An 18322-nucleotide genomic window follows, 5' to 3' on the forward strand; every position below is an offset into this window, starting at 1 on the left:
AGTAGGCTTTCTCCGAGAAACTGGGTCACCTCATAAATCATATTTTCCGAGTCCTCGAGGCCGCGCGTATTAAAACGAAAAGTAAACTGTGATCACACAACGCTATGCGAAGAAAAAAAAATCGCTATGAGCCCACGTCACCACCTGCTCATTGCCGAAACAAGCTTTCTGTAACCAAAAACAAAGGGTTCGCTTATGCAGTTTCCAATAAGTTCCAAATGTCCTTCGCAGCTAACGGGCGCGCATCGGGCCGTTCCCGCGTGATTGTGTAAACAAAATCGCACCACCCTCCAAGGGCGCATATGAGTTCCGTCCGTCGGTCGACTCTGGGTCAAGCGCGCGACGAGGAAGGACTATTGTCTTCAAGATGAGGAAAGTTCTCATTTTCAGTTCATTCGGTGTGCGTAGAAACTGAGAAGTCATGTCATTAGTTTTCGAAAAGCCGGATAAATCCGGTGATGAGGACATTCAGAACATCAGCATTGTTCCGGAGAATGAAAAGCTGGACGTGTTGGACTTACGCAAGGTCGACAAGGGGATGCGGTATAGGTGGAACTCCTGATGGAAAACGATAAACGGGTAAAGGTGCCCAGTTGTTTTAAGCGATTCACAGATGAAGGGTTGCAAGAAATGCGTGAATTACCGGATCTGAAACTGGAGAAGAGACTCATGGATGGATCGCCCGAAATCATCTTTACTCGAAGAAAAAGTGACCCGCGAAAGTGCGCGCGTCTCATATGTAATTATCAGTAAAATAAATGTATTTCCTGTTTTAGGAGAAAAAAATGCCGTGCGGTGTGATGGATAAGGAAGCTATATAGATAGGACGATATGGTAGGGAGCTATGTAGAAGGACTATATAGCAGGTACTCATGGACTAAGCGAGTATAGTTTGTGGAGAGCACCACGCTATTTTAAAGCCATTTTATATCATATCCCAAACGTTCTGCGTGATCAAACAAGTCCGAGCATTATGGAAAGAAGAAAACCGTTTCACACATCACGGTGCGTGCGCGCTAGCCATATCGCAGCTTGTTTGAGCGTGCTCAAACAAGTTCTGACTATTAGTGAAAGAAGTTTTTTGGAGTTTTGGTTTCCCAGGCGGGTTCTGCATGGTGTTTCCAGCGTATTAAGGAAAGCTGAACCAAACCCACAGGAAAAAAACGACCGAGTGCAACCAACTCGAGACCGAAAATGCCGCGCTAAACCATCACTTGTTAGGACGCTGATGTTGCTGCTGGCTCGCGCCCCGCAGAAACAGGTAGTTGCTCTCTGTGTCGTGCGCACAGGGCGATGTCCTACAACAACGTAAATTGTTCTGCGCGATCAAACAAGTCAGAGCATTATGCCCGCTCCCCTTTATACAAATGACGCGCGTGCCATATCATAGCTTGTTTCAGCGTGCTCAAACAAGTTCTGGCTTTTAGTATTATGCGTTGAGGTGAGACGTGGGACTGGTCGCGACGTATGACGGGGCAGATTTGTAAGAAACACGGAATAGATTCAAGGATAATCCTCCGACATGAGAAAAGTGATGAGCAGCGACTTGACAACTGCAAAAGTGCGAAGCCCCAGTGTGTCGTGTGAGATGGATTAGTTTGTATGCAAACGCATGCTGGCAGATTTACAATGCCTAAACAACTTTTTAAATGGACACGGAGAATCGAGTGATTTTAGTGACATTTTGAGAGCTATTCCCTGTGTAGTACTCATAAAATAAGACAGTTTGTGAAATACAAGTTGGAACTGTTGGAGCGATATAGAAACGGAGAACCCATCAACGAGACAATCATAAATGCCGGGTTTTCCATCCCCGTGGTGCGTGACTACTGGAAAAAGAACCACACGAGCTTGGACATTACCGTCGTTGACGGAAAGGAACGTGTTGTCTCCACATTAGAACACGTCCTCGCTAAAGTGTTGTGAATACCGTGTTTACCACAAAACAAAATGTTTTCATAATCTTTATTGATTTTAGCAGCGAGATGGAGCAGCGGGAATGGAGCAACCACTATTTTTATGATAAACAAATCCCCCTCGCGAACGCGAACTACGCGCGGTAAGCATATTGCCCCCATTGGGTAGATAGAAGGTATCTAGTGACAGCGCGAAATCATCTTTGTTTACGCACATTGAGATCATTTGTTATGCAAATAAACGTTTATTTGCCTGTACTGTTTCACTCAATCCTTGGAAAGATAAACCAGCCGCTTGCTTCGTAAGTCATACAACAACATTCATTCCACCGATAGACCAGCATGCGTAGCAGAAGGAGAGCTTGAAGGGTGTCTACAGGTACGATGTCTTCGTAGCTCGACCTCTTTAGGACTTCATCTTAGGATATTTTGAATAGAAATGAGACTCCTTGTTTTCGCTCGATTACGTAGTACATGCGTCAGATCTCGTCCACGGAGGCTGTCTATCCTGTCATCTGCGCGAATCTTTTGTTGATGAAAGCTTCATATATTCCTTCCGGCACTTCCTGTTCAGGTATCCATTGGAAGAAGGTTGTTACAACATCGAGGTCCACGCGTCCTACAGAAAATGTGCTTTTCGTCAGATCTGTGAAGAGAGGGCGGGAAATCGATTTACCCCTTCTGCTATCAAACACCATACCATGTTGATCTGCTATCTCGAATGGTGTGCGGTGGGAGCTCGAATTGCACCGCGTGTTGCCTATTTATAGATATAGAGGGAGAGTATTTTCGCACCACTTCCATCAGATACGCGATGTGAAACGCCCGCGTGGCAATTTCAAAAAATGCATGGAATGAGGTAGGGTGGACGTTCAAAACCGTCTGTTCATGCATTCAAAAACCTTGCGGACGAAATAGCTTTATTTTACGTGAGGATTACACAGTTTCGCTCGATCTTTGGGGGACAGCCATCCGCTTCGTACATGATACGACAGCATTCATTCCAGTGGGAAACTAAGACGTGCAGCAGGTGGAGAGCTTGAAGAATATCTATGACCACGATGTCTCTGTAGCCGTACTCTTTAGGACTTCGTCGTGATCGTGTGATATCATGAATAGGTTCGCATCTCTTTTTTCTAGCTCAATTTGGTGGTTTCATTCAGCTTTCCTTGATGCGCTGCAACCACCATGCAGAACCCGCCTGGAAAACCAAAACTCCAAAAAACTTCTTTCACTAATAGTCAGAACTTGTTTGAGCACGCTGAAACAAGCTGCGATATGGCTAGCGCGCACGCACCGTGATGTGTGAAACGGTTTTCTTCTTTCCATAATGCTCGGACTTGTTTGATCACGCAAAACGTTTGGGATATGATATAAAATGGCTTTAAAATAGCGTGGTGCTCTCCACAAACTATACTCGCTTAGTCGATGAGTACCTGCTATATAATCCTTCTACATAGCTCCCTACCATATCGTCCTATCTATATAGCTTCCTTATCCATCACACCGCACGGCATTTTTTTCTCTTAAAACAGGAAATACATTTATTTTACTAATAATTACATATGAGACGCGCGCACTTTCGCGGGTCACTTTTTCTTCGAGTGAGTAAAGATGATTTCGGGCGATCCATCCATGAGTCGCTTCTCCAGTTTCAGATCCGGTAATTCACGCATCGCTTAAAACAACTGGGAACCTTTACGCGTTTATCGTTTTTCATCAGGAGTTCCACCTATACCGCATCCCCTTGTCGACCTTGCTTAAGTCCAACACGTCCAGCTTTTCATTCTCCGGAACAATGCTGATGTTCTGAATGTCCCCATCACCGGATTTATCCGGCTTTTCGAAAACTAATGACATGACTTCTCAGTTTCTACGCACACCGAATGAACTAAAAATGAGAACTTCCCTCATCTTGAAGACAATAGTCTTTCCTCGTCGTGCGCTTGACCCAGAGTCGACCGACGGACGGAACTCAAATGCGCCCTTGGAGGGTGGTGCAATTTTGTTTACACAATCACGCAGGGACGGCCCGATGCGCGCCCGTTAGCTGCGAAGGACATTTGGAACTTATTGGAAACTGCATAAGCGAACCCTTTGTTTTTGGTTACAGAAAGCTTGTTTCGACAATGAGCAGGTGGTGACGTGGGCTCATAGCGATTTTTTTTCTTCGCATAGCGTTGTGTGATCACAGTTTACTTTTCGTTTTAATACACGCGGCCTCGAGGACTCGGAAAATATGATTTATGAGGTGACCCAGTTTCTCGGAGAAAGCCTACTTACACCACCTTGAAACATACACAACATTTTTTCCCCTCGGGTCCGCCGCAGAGTTGTAGTATAAACTCAGTTTGGCCATGACTGGTTGAAGTGCGTTTTGATATAAAACAGATGGCTCGAACACAGGCTCATCCTCAAAGTGACCCAATTTCTCGGACTTGCAACCTTGCGGAAACGAGCGAGCATTGATATAAAACAGATAGCCCCAACCGGACCGGGAGGGGTATATTAGGCGTCTGTGTTCCGGCTATCTAGATTTCCGTGCGGCTGGCACGGTAAGTTGTCGACATGCGGGTGCCTGGAAGGTGCGCGACATTTTGGTGTGTCGGCGCATGTTGTGAGGTGTGCATGGGCAGGCTAAAATCGTGTGAGCTGTCCACGCGCCAGTGTTTCCCTACCCTGCTGTACCCTGCCGCGTGACAAGAATCTACGTGCGTCATACCGGTGTGATGAGGTGAGCTCATTTTTTTGATGAGATGAACTTGTTCATAGTGTGATGATCTTAATATTTCTAATATTGGTGCTTCCAGTAGAGAAGGAACGCGAAGGTGCGACTGCACGGGATGTTCTGGGAGAGAGCAATCTGAAATTGTGTTTCTTCATACTCAGCTTGAGTTGTGTACGTGCGTGCATACACTCTTAAAAATGAACTTCACCGCATAGCATGCTCTTAGCCAACCATTATCTCGAATGATATCGTTACCTGCCCTGATTTGTGGAAAACGGGGGGCGTACGCCTTTTCTGTGACAATTATGAACAGCATAAGTGTCACAAAAATGGCGTACGCCTCCCGTTTTCAACAAATCAGGGCAGATAGCGATATCATTCGAGATGATGGTTGGCTAGGAGCGTGCTATGCGGTGAAGTTCATTTTTAAGAGTGTAGCACCAACTAATTTGTTTAATAAGCGTTGGAGCGTCAGTCACGACATAGCATCACTATGCTATGTGCTTGATTTAATTAATATCTTATGTTGAAGTGCACCATCTAAAACTGCAATATGCGTAAACACGGGCTGGCTAAAGTCGCGTGAGCTGTCCACGCGCCGTCGGAAATTCATGTTTCAGATATTGCTGCACGGTGCTCGTGAATCTATGTGCCCGTCTGCGAAGGTGAGCGCATTTTTTCCGAGATGAACTGGTTCATAGTGCGACGTTGTGCCCTGAACTTTTCTAACTCTTCTAAGGGTGCTTCCAGTTGTGCTCTGTGTACGAGCTGTGTCGCGTGTGAAATATACGCTGGCTATGTTTGAACAGAATATTCTGAGGGGAGCAATGTGAAATTGTGTTTCTTCGTACTCAGCTTGGGTTGAGTACTCAGTTGGGTTGAGCACGCGTGAAGCTTCACTGCATAGCATTGTTTAATAAGCGTTGAAGCGTCAGTGCGTCTTGAGCTTCACCACACAGTGCCACTATGCTTTTGTCATTCTGCTTGATTTAGTTAATTTCGTGTGTTGAACGCGCGCTGTCTAAAATAAAAACGGGCCCAAGCTCTATAGGGTTTATTTATCATTGAAGTTGTTTTTCTCTCAAACCAGCTTCTCTGCACAGCATCAACTATCGATGTTTTCTCGATCATGTGCTTCTTTCTGCTTATTTCGAACGCGTGCTGGCTTCCCCGCTTAGCATCACAATGAGTTTTTGCACTTTGTTTTAATACACATTGAAATGTTTTTGTTTTTTTTTGTGGGTGTGTCACAAAATTCGTTCTTAAGAATGAACGCGCTCCATAGCATCATTTGCCATTCTGCTTGATTGAAACAATTTTTATGTGGACCTGCAAAGCACACACAGAAAACGATCCTAAACGTGTTCCCAGGGGTGGGCTTGACCTAACGCACGCATGCAACCAGGTGAAGCCAACTTTACTCGTGTAGAGTGTGTTTTGAGAAGTGTACCCTAAACACGTCTTTTTATTTCCATTAGCAACTGTGGCTATGTGAACAGCAGGATGCGGCGGCATGTAAGCTGCTCAGCCTTCTGACGCTGACTCTCCAGAAGTATGAACCAGTTGGATAGAAATGAGTCACAAATGAAATAATTTTTTTTTTCACACTTGTCGCAGCTGTCCAGCTTTGCAAAGAGGGTATACAACCGGCGCCATCTATTGTATATGTAGGGAACCTTCTTCGGCACCATCAGAGCATGTGAAAAAGTTTCATTGTGAACAAGTTAGGGAGCTCTAGACATAAGTGACCAATGAGAGGCTTGTAGTCAGATGGGCCAATGAGCACAACCACTTGTAGTTAGATGAACCAATAGCAGTTGGTGTTTGCCGAGGGAGCTGAGTGACCAATGAGCGCAAGAGATGACTAGATAGAATTATAGACTAACGATCTCTCTGATGCAGCTGAACCAACGCATGCTCTAGGAGCGACAGTAGGACCAGCAGCGACAGTCTAGCCGGTCACTGTTCAGTAGGCTTAGCGTGGACCAATCAGGGCAAGCCATCGGTAGGCTTAGAATGGACCAAACAGTGTGAAGGGCCAATCAGTAGGCTCAGCGTGGACCAGCTTAGAAGTCTGGATCAGTAGGACCAATCAGCATGAAGTGGGTGGAGCCAGTAAAGAGGTGCGCCACAAGGTAAGTAGCGTGGACCAATAGGGGCCAGCCATCGGTAGGCTTAGAATGAACCACTCGGTGTGAAGGCCCAATCAGTAGGCTTAGCGTGGTTCGGCTTAGAAGTCTGTAGGCTTAGAATGGACCAATCAGCATGAAGTGGGTGGAGCCAGTAAAGAGCTGTGCCATCTGGGGCCAGTGGACTTCGAACGGGCCAGCGAGGGCAATTGGTAGGCTTAGACTGGGGACGGCCAATCAGAGCGCTGGGATTTTGGCTTAGAATTGGATTAGAATAGGCCATCTTGGATTAGAAAAAAGATGTCATTGTACATAACGGTTCTTATAAGTATTAAACTATACTACTGGCGTACACCCTTCCATAGCCGTTATTATAAATGCAGAGTGTTATAAAAAAGCGTATGCGTCATATTATCAACAAATCAGCAGGGAGAACAATACGTTTTTGAAAGACTGTGTAATTTCGGGACATCGTTACCCTCACCACCTCTGTGTTTAAAGTGTAAAGAGAAACAGTATTTATGTGTAGATCAATTAAATCAAACAATGCAGTACTGGATCTAAAGAGAAATTGGACTGTTTCAATAGATAACGGTGCTTGACGTTGACGTTTGCTTCTCACCTTTGTTAATATTGTTTCCGTGCTGTCGAATATGAATTGCTGATGACGGTCTTTCTTTCCGACGATGGCAAATTCCTCAGGCTGCACTATTTGAATTTGCGGAAGCTCACAGACCTACAAATGAATTTTAGGTTTACTGTGGCTGACCGTCACTGCACTGAATAACAGCACTTATGTTACTTCTCAACACACAGGAACACGTAAGCCACTGGGGTAAGTAGTTCGAGGGTTCAATATCGCTCGCAATTACTTTTTGAGGAACATGTGGACACCACAAAACATGAGGAAGTTTAAAATTCATCCTACCGCGCCCTACTATACTACTGATAATTTGTCCCCTCCCCTCCTCTTTTTGTAGTCACTGTACAGTGCCCGGACCATGTACCTAGCGATTAGCGACGTTTAATGCATGCACCAGGTCTGTTGATCATCTGTACCAAACTGGCACCTTTCTGATGCGTATTATTTGTATTCGGAGGAATAACCAAATATATATTCAACAAAATATGTTGAATAACGATTTAGGGCCAGCAGGTACGCTATCATGTCTTGTGAATATACAATTCCGCTCCCGATGTTCTAAATTTGATAAATGTGCAAGAGCCTGTTCATGAGGCCTGTGCCGTGCAACGTGTCTTATGTCTATAACTGTCTTGAAATCCATGGCAGCACATTGTCTTTACGTCAAGTTTTCTTATTGTGGGTATTGAACACGATTTAACCCCTCTTTGAACAGTGTGCTGAGACGATATCTGGAACTCGAAACTTGGAAACTCCGAAAGCATTTCCAGTCTAATTTTAGTTAATGTAATCTACTTATGCTAGATGTTGTGCACAATGTTATATCCTGTGCAGTGGTGTAACATATACAGCATTGCTGTTGTTCATACAGTAGATGTCTGGGCACAGTTTCTTAGTTCCCAGTTCACCGCTGTGAACATGAAATTCGAGAAGCCAAGTTCCAGGAGGACGGTGCAACTGCACATACAACTTCTTCATCAACCAAGTTTCTGGGGGACATCATTGCCCATCACAGAATCTCGCGTGGAATCTACCTGCTCCTTCTCCAGACGTAGCTCATCCGGGTTATTTTCTGTGGAGCATTGACAGGAGTTATCTAAAACATCAATCCTCACACAAGCTTTAGTTTAAGGCAGGGGTCAACGACCACCCAGCAGAAGGTCTTCGACACTCTGAGGAGTGTGTCTTGTCGCCATGGGAGGTTTTTTCATCACTTGTCCTTGACTTCACGGAAGCTTTGTATCATTATTATCATGGGAGCTATGCTCGTCAAAAGTAATCGAGCTCGATTACTTTACGTCACGAACTGTTGGGCAGAGCTACCAGAACAAGTTCCGCCCATAGGCTCCCCTTATTTATCCCTAGCCGGTATCACTAGCCATCGTTAGACTCTACCGTCATCCACCGGTGTCTCTAGTGCATGAACAGTACGAAGGTCGCGCTTTCCTACAACATGGGGGCGCTATGTGCTATACTGAAATAAACGACACGGGGAAAAGGAGGGAAAAGCGTGGCGCATAGGTGTAAACGTGTATTACAATTAATGTGATGTGGTGATATTCCGTTCACTGTGGAATAACCTTCATGTCATGGATTGCAAAACATTGCACATTTCGTCACGTTGTTGGCAGGCACGCCACGTTGGCGTGGCGTGCGCGTAGGCTATGCATTCTACGCGCACATATCGCACGTCGGCACAAATTTCTCTTTCACCATACAACCTACAATCTTCCGCTTCCGGCGAGACTACGCGGAAGGGCAGCCTCGCTGTGATATGGGCACTCCGATAAAGCGCGAAGGTTGCAGGATCAAGGGCTCGACTATTGGTTGAGGCCGCATGGCATACACCTCTGTTCTTCACGCCTTCTTCGCGTAACGACCAATCACAGGCGAGACACAAAGTAATCGAGGTCGATTACTTTGACGAGAATAGGGCCCCATTACTAAGAAAACCTTCAAGCGGCTGTTGGTAAGGTCATTACACAAGGGGCCGTTGTTACACATAAGTTGCCTGCAAATCAAGCAATCTAATGCTGCGTTCACACGGGGCAATGTTTTCCAGCAACTCGAACCAACATCTTATGAGCAATCTTGAGAACGCGTTCACACGTAGCAAGCAACGTTATACCAACCGGAGAATGTGGGTTCGAATCCAACTGATCGTGTTTTTCCTTTAGTTGCTGTGTATGAAATCTTAGTCTGTTTTTTTTGCATCTCAAAGATCATCATTATCTTCAAAAATGGTAATTCATATGTCTGTGTGATGTTAGTAAAAAAATTATTTCTCACCTGCACCTGCAGGATTTGGACCCATGAACCCAAGAACAAAATCACATCACGCCGTCGGGAGTCACGTGGCAATGCTCCCCTCGCTGTTTGGCCGGTGCACGAGCAACTTCTCAAGTTTTCGGTCGGGGAGCAATTCCGAACAACTAGAGTTATTGGAGGTTGCCGGTGTCGGCCGACTGCCAGCAACTCAAAAATTGCTCATAGTTGCTGGAAAAAGTTGTCCTGTGTGAACGATGCCTAAGTGAGTTGCACGCGTGCCAGTGGACGCAATGGTACAGTGATACAGCATTTGTATTTTTTTTTGTGGTATTAAACAGGCATCTGGGGAAACTAACATTTCAAAGAACGCAGACTCTCGAAATCGAATCGACTTATCGCCCGATTTCTTCTTCTGGCGAACCGCATGGGGCGTATTTCAGGCCGTAGAACTGTCAGCGTGTAAAACGCACCGGCGAAAACACGTGGACCAAACTGCATGAATGAAGTGAAGTGCACGTCGTGAATCGGGCTGCTCGCCGAGAGAAAAGAATCACGCAGCGAGGCCAGTAGATGTTCAATATGCACTAATGCAAGACATAGTAAAACACAGTAAAAAAGGAACAGGGAAGGGATTTCGCTGTGGGAAGCGATTAGCAAATTAGAAAGCAAGACAAAGATCAAACGCTGGTTCAGTAAGTGCACACATGGCGTCGCTATCAAAAACAAAGTGGTGTTGCGAATTTCTTCCCACATGACCGTCTTCAGCGAGGACCAGCGAAGACCTTTCCTCTACCTTTCGTTATGTGAAAGTATCACAAGCGTTTTTGAGAGGCCTGCCATGTCAGCGATGCAAATGTGGATACGGCGTCATACTAGTTTGCATGGTTTGCGGAACCGAAAATGGATACGCATGCCGCGCTATGATTGCCACGCTGCCGTCCGCGTGAAATACCAAGAGGATGTGTGACGCGCCCGAGCACACGCTAGAAACCGGTTCTCCCCGTGAAAATTTGCGCCAAACGTACTACGGCGCGTGTTTCGTGCTGAAATAGGCGTCATGCGGTTCCACGAGTCTGCACTTTTTTTTCTTGCTCGCTGCTAAGTTGCCTGTGAATACATCGTTATCAAATAGAGAGTTTTAATGCATCATACAATTACGCATCGTACGCTATCGCCTTTGCGTACGTAAGAGACAGCATGGTGGTTCTGCTCAATGCGTGCATCTCTCGTGCGCAGAATCAGCGACAGTATCTCTTACGTACGCAAAGGCAATAACGTACGTGTTGTGTTGTGTATTCGGAGCATCTACGCGCTGAGACTGTTGGACAGCCGCAGCACGCGCCGCGAGCTGTTGTTTGTGTGGTTCTTGATCTACTGTTCAACCACGTTGGTCATCTGTCACAGTTGTACTTCGGGACTATTCAGTAAAGGTTGTGTTCCTGGGCTACCTGTTGGCAAACTCCTTCAATACGATATACTAAAACTTACTAATTAACTGAAAGCTAAAGTTGGGAGGCTGTTGACTCACCTCTGCATATCCCACAACAGAAGAATTGGTTGGCTTTTCCAGGCTAGTGCTGTCTCTGCTGGTGACGTTGCCCCAGCTATCCGGCAGCTCGAAAGAAGTCACTCCCATGACGAAAGACACCATTAAAGTGTATGTCGGAGATAAGACAGTCACCAGTTCACCTAAGGTCGATGACTGAAAGACAAATGTCCTTGGTGTATTGGTCTAATTCGTGTATAGCAGAAATCAAAATAGAAAAAGGACAAGCTCTGCAGCTTACCCAATGGGAGTCGTGAGTATTTTGTTAGATGATGCAATTTTACTCTTACCAATGCAGCATTTAGCCTACTGGGTTTCCCCTCACGGTCTCTTATCTCAAGTGTGTTCTTGATATTTTGTGTACCACTAAACAAATAAACATATAAACAAACAAACAAATACTTGAGTGGCTTGGATTTCTTTAACAGATGAATATAGAGCTATACGATTTCGTTTCCTATTTACTAATGTCATGTCTTATTATTCCGATAAACTGTTCTTGCTGAGTACATAGTGGCTGAGTGGCTATTTAGTGGTAAATGTGAGAGAAATGCGTTAGCATTAAGCGCCTCTTCCGCTCTATACTTGACTTCCAGGTATCCGATTCTGGTCTACACCCGACAACCTGTTGCTCACTTCCTGTCTATACTTGACTAACAGTATCCACTTCCAGTCAAACTCGACATCCGGTTGTCCACTTCCCGTCTAACCTAACCTCCAGTTGTCCACCTCCAGTGTATACTACTTCTGGTTTGACACTTTCAATTACTATATGTAAGTCCAGTTAATTAACCTTTAATTAGCATCTGTTACTTTCAATCACCCTTGAACTTTAACTCTCTAAGGTAACTGCAGGTTACCTGAGGTAATGTTTAATTTGATTTAATCGTTCTCTTAATTACATATACATTCATTACCTTTAAACTCAACCTACTTGCTTTAATTATTACTCATACCTTACTTACAAATTACTCGTACCTCTTATTACCTTCAACTACTTGAATTTCATATCATTTACATTTACCCTCTGACCTCCCCTTTCACTTATACCTCTGCCTCGGTTAGGCTTCACAATCTCATACACACAACATACACACCACACACATGCACAGACACACATACATATAGGTTCTTCCACTTTGACACTAGTAGTAGGGCATTATCCGCTATAAGAACCACCTTTTTGTAATCAATAGAAGCCTATTCTAATCCAAGTCTAAGCCAAGATCCAGTTCTAATCCAACACAAGCCAATTCCAAGCCATCTGGTTGGTCGGCTTTAGCTCCACCCACTTCACGTTGATTGGCCCATGCTAAGCCTACTGATCGCTGATTGGTCGAGCGTAGCTCCACCCGTTTATGCTAATGAGCTGGTTTGGCTCCGCCCCTTCACGGTGATTGGTTCACGCCAGGGCTCGACCAATCTAAGGGCTTAGATGTCTGGAAAATGTGGAGAGTGACCGGTAGGCTTAGAATGGACCAATCAGCGTGAAGCATGGGTGAATCCGGCTAATCAGCATAAAGTGGCAGAGATATGGTCAGCAATCAGCAGGCTTAGCATGCACCAATCAGTGTGCAGTGGGCGGAGCCATGCCAACTAATTAGCATAAACGAACGGAGCTCTGGTCAACCAATCAACGATCAGTAAGCTTAGCATGGGCCAATCAACGTGGGCGGAGCTAATGGTGAACAATCAGATGGCTTAGAATGGGCTTGTGTTAGATTAGAACTGGATTGTGTTGGATTAGAACTGGATTTTGGCTTAGAATTGGATTAGAATAGGCTTCTATTGGATTAGAAGAAGGTGGTTGTTATAGCGAATCTCGCCCTACTACTGACACTCCGCTAACGCCATTAATAATCACTCCGCTCTACAATGGCCTAGAAGATATTCATGGAAAATTACATGGGTGTTCTTCGCTGTGCCATTGTCACGGGGGTGCAGCCCCTTGACTGCCGTTTCGACGTGTGGGGTCACCATCAAACCATGGTGGACTGACTGCGATATTAAAGCAATAGCACTTTTCTTCCGTATCATATCAATAGTGTTTGGTAGCAACCTCCTGGTCTTGTCCTGTATGACTGGCAATGCTAGGGATTAGCTTTGTTCGTGATTCGCGTTTGGTTTACGAAAATCTTTCTTCTTATCAAGCTATCTACAGTGTATAGTATACAGTATGAATACATGTCACTCCACATTAGTATCATGTTATGCAATCACAAGTAAATAGGTTATGCTTAGGTCGATTCTCTGGGACACTTGCTCTACTCACAATGTCAGGTTGATCGATATCCCTAGAATTCTTCCACATTGTGGCACCAGCTGTCCCTCTAGTTTCCCAGCTATTCCAACTCGAGACGTGTGTACACGCCACCAGAATATTTGCTGGGCTCCTTAAAACAGAAAACAGGTTGAGAGATTGATTATGCTGCACACAGTCACGAGGGCCAAGGAGGGCAGTTGCCCCCCCTACTGGTTTCAGGAAGTAAACATTGCCGTTGCAACACAATCACAAACTATGGACTCCTTTTTCTCGTACCGCAAAACACTCCCTCCCCCCACAAACATTCTGTCCTGCCCCCCTGGAAAAAATCCTGGCAGCACATAGGACCATGTCCTTGAGTGTGATGCATGAGGAAGTATGCTGAGGGGGCACTGCTGCAAGCGGTGCCTTCTCGCAGACACCACGGCATGGGCAGAAAAGGAATGGATATGTGATATTTCACTTGTGTGTTTTCTAAACTGACTGCAAGGGTTTGCAGGGGTGATAGTGGGCTGCACGACGTTCAGCTGCAAGAATCATGCAAACAGCAAACTGGGGATAACATTTCATTACAGGGACCATGAAAATATATTTGACAAGCCTACAATCATTTTCAATTTGTTCCTCCATGCGAAAACATTCACCCTGTGAAATATGAAGTTGAAAATCGTTAAAACAGCTAAAATACTCGCTATTAACCAGGCCCGAGAATGGTGGCTGCTACGACCTGGCTGCGAGGCAAACTGGTCGTGACGTTGTAGCGCCCTCTCTGGCAAAGGCCTAAAAAGGACGACGAATAAACGGGCGTGCCTCAGTTTGACTGCTGACAGCCACCCAGCACGGACCTTGCATTGCGACCCTGCTTGTAGGACCTTTGTTCTGTCCAGCTTAATTTACAACGTCAAACTGGGAACAGTAATGGTAACGGTGTCGGAAACAGAAACACATATCATGCAGCACTATTACCGGGAACGGTAACGATATTCGATATTGAATTCGGGTGATGAACGCATTAATTATGCGTCCATCCTTTCCCCGAGTTCTCAGGAGAACGTACTCTTGGTGTCTCCACTTAACGATGTTTGTGAGGCTTTCCAGAAGCCAAGTGCTGCGGACGTGCTCCACATATCGAGCTTTCTTCTGTCGACTGCATTCTGTAAACATGGTGAAGGGGGAGAATTGAAACCACCAATCAAGCACGCCGAATCGCGCGCACACCGGAACATGCGTCACGGGCCAGAAGTGGTGCTGCTTTTCCCAGGCATGAGACAAGGGGCGCGCAGGGCGCACCCGGGAACGCGCACCGAAGGTCGCTTGGTAGGTGGTAAGTGATTCCGTAAAAGAGAGAACGTTCCCGGAGCACCGACCTAACGCGCCCGATGGCTGTATATATAAAAGGGGAAGTGACACCGAACAAGTACAAAGTGTCACACTAGTGCACCTTCAGCCAGAGGTGGGCGTTTGTCCTCACGAGCCTTGCCCTCACCTCAATTTTCTGGGAGAAAAATTTTCCTCACCTCACCTCACCTCAAAAATTTTTGAAAAATTTTCCTCACCTCACCTAAAAAATTTTTTGAAAATTTTTCCTCACCTCACCTTACCTCAAAAAATGGTTTGAAAATTTTCCTCACCTCACCTCAAAGGAGTTTTTGAGACTTTTCCTCACCTCACCTCAATTTTTTCAAGCTATATGTGTATTCGATGTGACGTTCGCAGAGATTGAAGAATCTTCATCAGTAAAGTCGCGTTGGCTTTGAGTGACTGCCAATGAACTCGTGAAATTGCTTAGTCAATGTAACGTTTTTTTAGCTGGCAGATTTGGCCTAATCAATCACAGAAAACTCTTCGTGGAACGATTGTTATACGCGTAAAAGTTGCACGTATCACCAGTGAGAGAGGAGGAGAGTCCCCGCCCAGGTGAGAGACGCAAGCTGCAAAAAGAAGGAAATATATCCCGTGTACGCGCGGAAAAAGTTTTCATAAAGTGCGCGTTCATAATGTTTTCGTCACCTCACCTCATTTTTTTTTAAATTTTCCTCACCTCACCTAGAAAAATTGAAAATTTTCCTCACCTCACCTCACCTCAACAATTTTAAAAGAAGATTTTCCTCACCTCACCTCACCTCAAAATGTTTGAAAATTTGCCTCACCTCACCTCACCTCAAAAATTTGTTTGAAGATTTTCCTCACCTCAAACATCACCAGAAAAACTGGCCCTCACCTCACCTCACCTCAAATATCGTGAGGTGAGGGTGAGGTGAGGAAACCTTCACCCTCGCACGCCCTCGTGAAGGTGCCCACCTCTGCCTTCAGCACATGGGCACATTCTTCTTGCTTTTCTTTCATAAGTTTGTAAATGTAGTTGTCAATACCTTGCACAGTAATCTGAATACGAGTACAGTGTGCGAACTGAGAACATCGCAAAAGCAAGCATGTGATCATCAGGCACGTGCCATTCGGGAACCTCAGTCATCGCTGCTCCCCAGAGACTCATTCAGATAGAAGGTGGCAGAGGTCCACTTTGTGCGGCGTCACCCAAGACGAGCCCCCACCCCCTCTGGCTAGATGCACATGTCCAACATCAAAAGGACTGGAAGGGCCCAAGCAGGCCCCTGGCCCTCCTCGGTAGCTCAGTCTGTAACGTCTTGGCCTGCTGAGCTCAAGGTCGCGGGTTCAAACCCTGCCGAGGACGGTAACAATGTGAGGGACGTAAACATTGCTCCGAGCACCGTGTGTCGAAGGCTGCCGGCGCACGTCAAAGGAACCCCAGGTGATCAAAATTATTCGCAGTCCTCCCTGCGGCACGTGCAGCATGTCGCCATACTATACCAGACAAACATTACGTGTAGCATCAGGGCACATTTATTATTTGCAGGCCCCTGACCAGGACGGCGATCCTGCTCTGTGCAAACTTTTCTTCTTCTTTTTTTACAATCATCTTATTCTATGACCTTGGTGTTGCGCACGTCTTCGAAGTAGACTGGCGCATGCGCATTAGCAGTCACAACTTTCGCGCATCTCCCAGATGGAATGGAAGGTGGGCGTTCGGTAGGTACCACCAAAACGCATTCTGAAGGTCATGGTATATAGTGGCGACCTATGCCTTCTGAACGTCATGCTGTAGTCCTGCAAGCCTCCTCAGGCTGTCTGTTCACCTCTGTACTTTCCTGCACAGTGCCTCTAGGCTTAGATGTGCCAGGGAACAGATTACTCAATTGTGCAAATAAGCAGAAACACACAGTGTGCATTGCAAGACATTAAAAGCAAGAGCAACAGGGACATTGGGACAGGGACAGAGACATTGACGCTCATGTGCCCTGTGGTCAGGCCGCCATGCTTTCGCGTTTCGGGCAAGTGTATATACATACAACGAAAGTAGTAGGAAGTGTTATCACATTGGGTGCTTTAACAATTATCATGACGTTAGCGCAGTACCTACAGGGTTGAACGTGATCTACGTTCACAGCTCCCCGTCAACCATCTCATTACCGCAAACAGTAACGGAAACGAAATTGACTGGCTGGTACCGGAAACGAATAATGGAAACGAAAATGTCCCAGAAACGAAAAAGGAAACAATAATGAAAATGCTGCCGTTACTGTTCCCTGACGTCAAACACAGCTGATATTGCCAATTGGCGGACGATCTTTTGCGAACAAGCTTGCAAACTTGGTCATGAAATATGTTTTAATTTGACCTGGAGCTAAGATCGTATTTAATCATCATCACTGAAGCCTACCGGAAGTGTAAAGTAGCTGTTGATTGTCGGCATGGTTAGCGGAGCACGTCTTCCTCTCATCGTTTTCCTGTCTTCGTCAGAAAATCTCTCTCTTAGTGACCTTTTGGGAGCTGCTGTGTACGGAACGACTTCCAGACGTTTTGTGCGTCGCATAATCTCAGACAGTTTGTGGTTCGCCATATTTCTACTGATTTCAACGACAAATATATGACAGCGTGGTTTCTTGTCCAAACCGAAACCACGCACCCACGTGATCCACGCGTGTGCTCGCCGCCATCCACAATTTGCTGAGAGGATGGATGTTGATGAGATGTTGATGACATAAGACCGCGGTGAAGGGATGTATCCGGCTGCCGCGCCCCGCTAATTTTACGCGGTAGCCGCGCCCCCGGTGCTCTAAATACGGTTAAAAGTCGATGTGTTCATGATAGTGAGAGATTGTAAAAACCGTTTCTGGCAGAGCATTCGGAATTCGCGAAAATCATTTCGTGGTCCCTTTAACATTACCTTACCTAATCACTGGATAGAGGATTTTAGGCACTAACAGGTAGCGCTCTTCGTCGCATAAATCGTTCTTTGCCAACCAACCTTCAGAATCGTATCATTTTATCTTCTGATTGGAAGGAAAGTTGATAGATAAAAAGGTGTGCGCCCCCTTTCTCAGCTTATCGAGAAACAGAGCGATAACATCTGCGATGATGATTGGCATACTGCGTGCTATTCGGTCAACAGCGCCCTCTGTTAGTGCCTAAAAATCCGCTCTCCACTAAACATGTTTGAAAATACTCTCAGTCTTAACACTTCAACCACTGCATTACAACTGAATAGTATGGCACCACAAAATGCTAAGCCACAAGAAGGTAAATATTTGATCCCTGTAATGCAGTTACCGTGGCACTAAAGTGCAAATCTTTCTTCCTGCAGAATTAAAGATTCCGTTACCTTGACATCAACCCAAAAGGAACGGGGCTCATCCATTGTGCCCTTCGTGATTTATGAGCGAACGAACCTGCAGGTTACGCTTTCGTTCTTCCTCTCCTTCTCAAGATGGTCAACAATGTGGAGCGCATTCTTATTGGTCTTCTCAAAC

The 18322-nt window shown here is 45.6% G+C and overlaps 1 protein-coding gene across 1 annotated transcript in view; it reads right to left on the bottom strand.

Annotated features, from left to right (window-relative positions):
* The window catches only part of LOC135398881 (uncharacterized), a 50492-nt gene that overhangs the window by 6079 nt on the left and 26091 nt on the right, over nt 1-18322 (bottom strand). The window contains exons 11-13 of the mRNA XM_064630418.1: nt 13503-13623; nt 11213-11386; nt 7396-7509 (exon numbers count right to left, since the gene is read on the bottom strand). Coding sequence (XP_064486488.1) covers nt 7396-7509; nt 11213-11386; nt 13503-13623 — 409 coding nt within the window. The remainder of the gene's footprint in view (nt 1-7395; nt 7510-11212; nt 11387-13502; nt 13624-18322) is intronic.

This window comes from Ornithodoros turicata, chromosome 1 (assembly GCF_037126465.1).
Source record: "Ornithodoros turicata isolate Travis chromosome 1, ASM3712646v1, whole genome shotgun sequence".
NCBI classification, from domain to species: Eukaryota; Metazoa; Arthropoda; class Arachnida; order Ixodida; family Argasidae; genus Ornithodoros; species Ornithodoros turicata.